Source organism: Penaeus monodon, chromosome 3 (assembly GCF_015228065.2).
Source record: "Penaeus monodon isolate SGIC_2016 chromosome 3, NSTDA_Pmon_1, whole genome shotgun sequence".
NCBI lineage: Eukaryota > Metazoa > Arthropoda > Malacostraca > Decapoda > Penaeidae > Penaeus > Penaeus monodon.
This window is the reverse complement of record NC_051388.1, coordinates 32,482,208-32,490,515: the sequence shown is the minus strand read 5'-3', so window position 1 is coordinate 32,490,515 and position 8,308 is coordinate 32,482,208. Positions and strand designations below refer to the sequence as shown.

The 8,308-nt window shown below is 45.4% G+C and overlaps 1 protein-coding gene across 1 annotated transcript in view; it reads right to left on the bottom strand.

Moving 5' to 3' along the window:
* Positions 1–426: 426 nt before the first annotated feature.
* LOC119594270 (vesicular, overexpressed in cancer, prosurvival protein 1-like) overlaps positions 427–8,308 on the bottom strand; it is a gene marked incomplete at its 3' end in the record, with an annotated part of 43,822 nt that continues 35,940 nt past the window's right edge. The window contains 1 exon segment of the mRNA XM_037943338.1: positions 427–507. Coding sequence (XP_037799266.1) covers positions 427–507 — 81 coding nt within the window.

Sequence of the window (8,308 nt, the reverse complement as noted above, 5' to 3'; positions counted from 1 at the left end):
GGATACAAGACAGCATTTTTTTCTTTTAAGTGGAATGGTTAAAAAAAGAGAAAAAAAAAGTGTCATGTAGGTGGGTCTTAAGATTTTTTCCCCAATTTATTTGAGGATTTTTCCTCTTATATGTGAGAGGCCAGTATTTTCCTCTCATATAAGTGAAGGAATAGAAAATATTCAAAGCAAATTTGCAGTATAAAATTAATTCCTCTGGATATTAGATTTTCTCTTCGGTTATTGAAGAGTGAAGTCATTTTGCTAGCATAGAACAAATCTCTTGAATAACTTTGTCTACATATTTTTGTATCATTAGCTATGAGATATAACAAGCTAGTTTCCTCCATTCATTTTGTATATTCATCTGACACCATAAGAAGTTTTTCTACCACTATATTGCGCTGTAGTAATGAACCATAGCAATGGTATACATACCAGAAATACCACAGCTGATAGAAGGAGAAGGCTGTGGAGACACAACATCCCAGGGCACAGCAGTACTCGTGGTGACCGCAGCTGTTGACATAAACAAATCAGGTAAGCAATAAAATCTAACTTTCATTATTACAATCTAAGTAAAAATAATAAAAACAGTAATGTGATTGATGCTGGTGGTGGTGGTGGTGACGATGTGTGTAAAAAGTAAAGAGACGCCTCCTACATGGAACTGGATGGACAGTGATAACATTTAAACATATGGCTTTACTCTTTATTGATGACAGAGTACAACACAAATAAATTAACACACAATGCAATGATCTCCCAAGTCAGATAAGATCAACCTTAACTTTCTTCTTAGTGCCCTGCATGGAGTGCTGGTGTCGAAACTCATGTGGGCAGACGCACAAGTCACGTGGACCCTTATATGCTTATTAACCCACCATATTGCTCGGCCACCTACTCGGGCCTCGCTCTCGAGGAGCCACTGGATTTGCCTCAAGGGGTGACCCATCTTTCTCTGATTGGCTGGTCATCTTGTTTTCGATCCATCTTCATGGTTGCTCATCCTTGTCAGCTTCTTCTAGGTCCTTGGTAAAATCCATTCCCCCTCGACGTCCACACATCTTGAAAGGTCTCATCCAGGTCTTTCCTCGTAGTCCTCATCCAGGTCCACACATTCTCACAGATCTCATCCAAGTCCTTCCCGGCTACATGCTCGTTCAGATGTCCTCGTAGCCTGTGTCTGCATCTAAAGGCGTTTGGCATCTTAGGGCTGTTGATACCTGCACCAACGAGCTCCTGGTCCTTTGCTGCATCTATGGGGATCCCGGCTGGCGGCGCTCTTCCACTACATCCTGGGGCAGCTTAATGCCTACGCTGACGGGCTCCTGGTCCACAGGCCTACGGCAATCTTCCAGTCACATCCATCCCACTGCATTCTAAATCGACCTTATCTGCAGCAGGTTTTTCCTTTGGTGCCGTGTCAGATATTCTATATTTAGTTGGTGAATATAAATACATGCAAGGGCTAAAATAAGAGAAAAAGAAAGGCAACAGAGAAGGGGGGTGTTTAGTGTAAACTAGCCAGGTTCTTATATAAGTTTGTATTTTTTAATATTGGTTTGAAATTAATGTTCATCTTTTTTTACTTTTGTGGTGAGACAGATGGAAGGAGCAGTCCACAAGGGCTTGCTTGAGCTATAAACTGGCTCTGATAGATATGAGAGTAGATAATGGAAACGACGACAGCAATCCACAAGGATCTATCATCACACAGAGAAAGAAAAACATGTAAAATAAGAAATTGTACATCATGTATTATTCACGTCGATCAAACCCTATTAATGAAAGGTTTCATTGTCTTTTGTTCTGCACGAATGAGTGAGTGTGTATGCGTGTAACAGGAAAAATCCATAATTAACCTACTCTACTCTGCTTACCTGCAACAAAATCACATGATGGTCTGGGATTTTACTTAAAACACACAAGTGACACAAGTCCTACACTAATGAACAGAGGTAAGTACAGGTTCACACCAACTCGAATAAAAGTTGCCAACTGAATGATTACTTTTGGTTTTACTCTATACCAACTATTGTATGTCAGAGCGTAGATCTATTAAGCAATTTACGCAACTGTGGGTTATATCTGGAATCCCTGTGATAAGGGGAAGATACTAATCTTATATTCAAATTGTTCATAAAAAAAATGCTCCATCCTGGATGGAGCTGCAATCCATGATCATCCCTATAGTAAAACAACAACAAACAACCAAATTACAGGAAAGGCGAGCATGTCTACTTGTAGCTCTCTCCACATGCATGAGCGACTGGAAGGGAAAGGGAAAGTGAGCAGGTCAGGGCGAGGAGGTGTGCTATTTACGAGAGTAGAAATAGATGATATGACATCTGTGGTAAGTTAGAATTAAAGGAATTGAAAGAGTAAAAATGAGTGAATTTCTAAGTCAATCAACGAAACTCATACAAAAAGAGAATGGAAGTATAAGGAATTTTGTGAAATAACTACGCCTTCAATTCGTTGTAGGTGAAACAATCTCTAAAAGCAAGAGAAATGAATTAATTATTTAATGAACAATATTTCATGATTGTTAGCTAGAACTGGTAATACCATCTTCTCATGGTAATACGATCTTAGATCAAAGAGAAACAATGAAAGTGATTACGCATGTCATTTCAAGCTACATAATAATTTTTAAAATTACCGTCCTTTACACTTTTCCCAGCAAAAATCAATGTGAGAGTGACTGCACAAATTATTTATATGGCTTAATACACTTATTTGAGAAGGGAAGGGGGAGAAAAGAGTGGCACATAACTGTCTTCGCAAGGTTTTGAAAACAGTGTATCGTAGGAAGCGTTGATCGAAAGGACGCAAAAAACACTACTATCACCAGATTTAATAATAGTAAATGAATACACGATACGATAGTCTGAGAGCAAACGCTGTGTGCGGTATGGTCGGCCAGCCAAGCAGCTGGTGTGTCTTGAAGAAACAGTTACGAAGCTCGTTCTCCTAGGTCAGATAGGGTCGACCTTAATTTTCATCTTGGTGTCCCGCTAGTGGAAGTGGTGTATGTGCTTGTTGACCAGCTATAATATACATAAACACACACACACACACACACACACGTGTCGTCTGAGGGTTACTCAGAGGTCTCCCTGGAGAGACCAGCACGAGAGTCCATTTGCTGGACAATCTCATGGGCAGACATGTTTTTGGTTGATGTCGTGTCCATCTTAGCAGCAGGTCTCACAGAGTCAACCTGTGCTTTGGATTTTCACTTGCCACTAGAAGCCATGTATGGCTTCAGAGGGACTGTCGTAGCCTGGGCCTTGCACGGTTCATCATCATTTGTATCTCTTTGTTGTGGGGTGTTTGAAATGTTTGCCATAAAATAAGCAGTTATTTCATCCTCTCACGCCCCCACCCAACACCGTGTCCAACAAGGGGAAGCTGTATGTTAGAACTAATGTCTAACAGCCACAGGGGTGGTGAAAAGACATACGCAGCCAATGGCCGTTGTACCGCCACTCACGGGACTAGTATAAGTGCCAACAGCGACATTGACTGCTTGACCTAGCCTCCCGAAGGAGACCAACTGATTGATCTGACCGGCCCAAGATCAGACCACCCATCTAGCTGGAATAAAGGACCAAAGAGGTGTGTTGCTACCTGCAGGGCATACGCAGGGCATACGGCATCGCTCAACCTCCTGGACTTCTGTCTCCACAGTGCACAGGGATGCCACGCATGGCAAACACATGGATTCACATTGGGCATGAGCACAGCACACAGCATAACCATGCTCTTAAGCACAATCAGCACTGCCAAGATCATTCTGGGTGCCCCAAGGTGGACGAAGGCCCTCAACCTCCTCACAGAGGCAAACCTTCTGGAATCATGAATTGATCTAATGGCAGTTCAGTTCTTCTCAAAGGTCATCCAAGCTCTCAGGAACACAAACAGGAGACAAAAAATACTCAGATGCCTAGAACAAGACCTCGAGCTGTTTGCAAACAACTCCTAGATGTCTCACACAGCCAGGGTGTTGATATGTTATCAGCTCAAAGAACAACTACTTGCCATGGTCATGTTGAAGCCCACTGTGGGCACAAATCTTGATCGAGTTCTCTGTTATGAGCTTGCCAAGGAGAAAGAATCAATACACCATGCCTAGTCTAAAGGCAGAAGCTGAGAGGGTCATTGCAGCCATCACTCCTCCGGGTAGTAGAACCTACTTCACGGATGGATCAGTCGATCCCTTAAACCACACTGTAGGCGCCAGCTTTGCAGTAAGGGATGTCACACAACCCATGAGGGTAACAGACAATGCCTCCTCGCTACAGGCAGAGGCAGTTGCGAGCATGGCAGCCCTAGCCCATGCATCCCTGAGGGAAGGACACGTGGTGATACATACAGACTCCAGGGCAGCCACTGTCTGTCTACAGCAAAGCTCACCCATAGACAACATCTACCTTATGACCACTGTCCTCGCAATAACACAGAGGATTCTTGCTCAGGGTAGAAGAATAATCACAAATTGGGTCCCTGGCCAAATAGGCATTAGAGGGAATGAGCTTGCTGACAGACTAGCTGACATTAGCAGAGGTATGCCCCCAAATCGCTTGATCATAAAACCGAGCCAAAAAATCTTAAAGTAAAAGTACAATGCCACAGCTCTTGCCTTCCTCCTGCTGCTTCACATAGAGAAAACGAGATCCTCCCCCTCGGCTAGATGGTACTCAGATGCCACAGGCTATGAACCACTGGCACTTTCTGAAACAATATATAGAGGTACCGAAGTCACTCTTCACTGAATCAGACTAGGTTACCATTGGGCATGGCAGATCATAGAGACAACTGACCATGGAGACAGGTGTTGCATGCACTGTGGTGAGCCGAACATAACTTATAAAATTGTGAGCACACACAATTTCTGAGACAAGGACCGCCCACAACAGCCGCTGGGCTGGTAATGAGGTTATGCCACATGCATTACACCATGGCGGCAGAAGTGCCTGCGGCAATCCCGCCACCACAGTAAGCATAGTGTCAAAGAACAAAATGAGACAGCCATAAATAGCTGACACAGGCCGGACCATATATATGAAGGCCCGGGCGATACCAGATCTTCGCAAATCTCAAACAAATGACGAACGAGCACTAGTCAAAGGACCATCCCCTTTGCTTTTCTGTCAGCACTAGTCCACAACTATTAGTCCAGCACGCCTGTGCTTGCACTTGTCTTTTATTATTTTGTTTCTTTTGCTTCTTTAGTTGTTATATTTCCTATAGATTGTTAGTTTATTTTGTTGTTTATGTATATATCTGTATTTCTATGTATATTTTCAGCCCCTAACTGCATGAGATTCAATAAACCAATTATTATTTTTATTATTATTATTAAACACACACACACACACTCTCTCTCTCTCTCTCACAATCATACATACACGCACATGCACGCACATGCACGCACGCACGCGCACACACACACACACACACACACACACACACACACACACACACACTTATACAAATCCACGTGAGGTGCTCACACACATAAGTTGGTGATGCATTTGTGCATGGATGCACACACTTGCATATGGCGATTTGTGTGTGCATTTGCAGAGACTTGCGTAATTTTTGGTAAAGTTTATCTTCGATCTTTGGGAATCACCAACAATGATTACCTATACAATTACTCCCTTGGGGAAGGATCATTGGTCAGTCATCCCAGTATAAAGACCCAGTCAACTACATGATGTCAACATAGCACCAAGTAGTTCGTCGAACACCGCAGGATGCAGCTTAACATCCTGCCCAGGACAAGATATGTTTGTGTGTGTGTGTGTGTGTGTGTGTGTGTGTTAGGCAGTGGCAGTGACAGTGGTTATAACAGCTTGACTCTATTGATAACAGTAGAACACAGTAAGGGAACACACGAGACGATGTCTTAGGGTAAAGCAGTGAGCACGGGGTCACGTGTCCGGCCAACCAGCCCTGAGGGCGAAGGCTGGACCGACCATACCATCATGCCCAGAGCCCGACATGATGGGTCAGATGAGGTCAGATAAAATCGTCATCTACGCCTGAGTTGATGGTTCTAAATTGGATAAGATGTACAATTTCCTATTTCACATACTGTGTGACGACAATTGGTTCTAGTAAATCCTTGCGGATTGCCATTGTCGTTTTCCTTATCTACTCTCATATCTATCAGAAATGGTTGGTAGTTCAAACCAGGTTCATGCAGATCACTACTGACATCTCCCTCTCCTATTTTCTTCTTTATCTTTGTGAAATAAGACACTATATAAAGAAAGTCGGACCGACGATAACCGACACGGCACCTAAGAAGGACTCTGCTGCAGAACCGATCACCTTAGGATGCTGTGATGACATCATCAGAAGAACACCAGAAGCCTGTAGACCAAGATATTCGTCAGAGCAAGTATTAAGCTGCCCCATGATGTAGTGGAAAGGCGCCGCCTGCCTGGACGCCCGCAGATCCAGTCAACTCCAGGAGCTCGTCAGAGATGCCAAAGAGGACGCCGCCTGCCCGGACGCCCGTAGAGGTCATACTGTGGAAGCGAAGGTCGACCAGTTTTCGGAGGCTGTGTGTCCATGTTGCGAGCCTAAAGGACGCAATGATCACCCTGTCACCAGACTGTAAACGGCCGTTGGTGAACAGTAGTGGTAGTCAACATACTTACGACTCACAACACATGTAAAGGAAACACATGCTACATCTTTGGGTATAGCGCACTATGAGCGCGGGGTCACATGTCCGGCCAACCCGTCCTGAGGGCGAAGGCTAGACCGACCTTATCACGTCGGGCGGTGAGCACGAACTGACGGGTCAAACGAGGTCAGATAAAATTGTCATCTATGCCCTCGCTGAGTTAATGTTCTAAATTGGACTTCGAACTGGAGACCACGTGGCTCCAAGTCCAATTTAGAACCATCAACTCAGCGAGGGCGTAAATTGGACTTGGAGCCACATGGCAATCAGCCACGTGGTCTATTGGTAAAATGGCTTACAAAAATAGGCTTATGTATACGCCATAGTGTGTGTGTGTGTTTGTGTGTGTTTGTGTGTGTGTGTGTGTGTGTGTGTGTGTGTGTGTGTGTGTGTGTGTGTGTGTGTGTGTGTGCATATATATATATATATATATATATATATTTATATATATATATATATATATATTATATATATATGCCATGGCGTGCACCCGGAGTAAACCACCGAGGTTAACCTCAGGCGTGCTTTCCGGGTAGGCGCTTGGAACATCCGGTCCTTGCGGCAGGATGAGCGGTTACCTCTGCTATCACGGGAATTGAAGCGACTGGGAGTTGAGGTGGCTGCCCTTTCAGAGGTGAGAAGACCTGGTAGCGGCACAATCAGTGTGGGTGGTTACACCAACTACTGGTCGGCTGAAAGCGATGGTCACCACCCCCAGTTGTAGCCATAGCCATCTCCAGTCGACTTCAGCCCGCGGTAGTCGAGGTGACACCGGTGATGAGCGTATCATGGCTTTGAGACTGAAGCATGCTTTTGGCTTCTTTCTTTATTGCTGTATACCTCCTACCCGAGTATATAAAACCGACGTGAAAGGGGCGTTCTACGCCAAACTCGCATCTGTGCAAACGATTGCCCCCGGTGGCCCATTCGCATTGTTCTGGTGACTTCAAGCGGTATCCAGCTGTGACCGAGCGGGCTACGAGATGTCTGTCGGCCCCCAGGGTTTCGGGATGATCCCAGCAGCGAAAATAGCCCCCTTCTCCAGGGACTTTGCTAGGTCCCAGAAAATGGGGGATCTTGGCTCCTGGTACCAGCACTCCAACTCGCATCGCTGGACTTGGTACAGCGATACGGGTAATGTGGCCAAGGAGATCACCAAAATTCTTGTCAGCACGCGATGGAGGATCCTCCAAGAAACTGCAGGGTTTAACCGGAGTGCTGTGTTCTGGGGCACCGACCATAGGCTGCTTGTGGCTACCCTGCGGGTCCACTTCAAAACTCCCGTCCCTCCAGTGGCCACCTAAGGTGTTTCACTTGGACAGACTAAGGAGGAGGAGTGTCCCGGGGTTCGCCACGGCAGTCTCTGACCGATTCACAGAAACCAGAAAACCTGACGGACCAGTTGCTCTGTGGGAGTCCTTCAAGCGCGTAACATTCGAAGCAGCTCAGGAGCCCATTGGCGTACGCCCAAGGACAAGGCAGAATACCATCTCCCTGGAGACATTACAGGCCACTGAAGCGTGTCGCAAGGCTCGGCTGAATGGGAATCAAGTCTTGCGTCGTTCCATGGTGCGTAGGGCTCGGACACTGCTGAGAAGGGACAAGGAACAG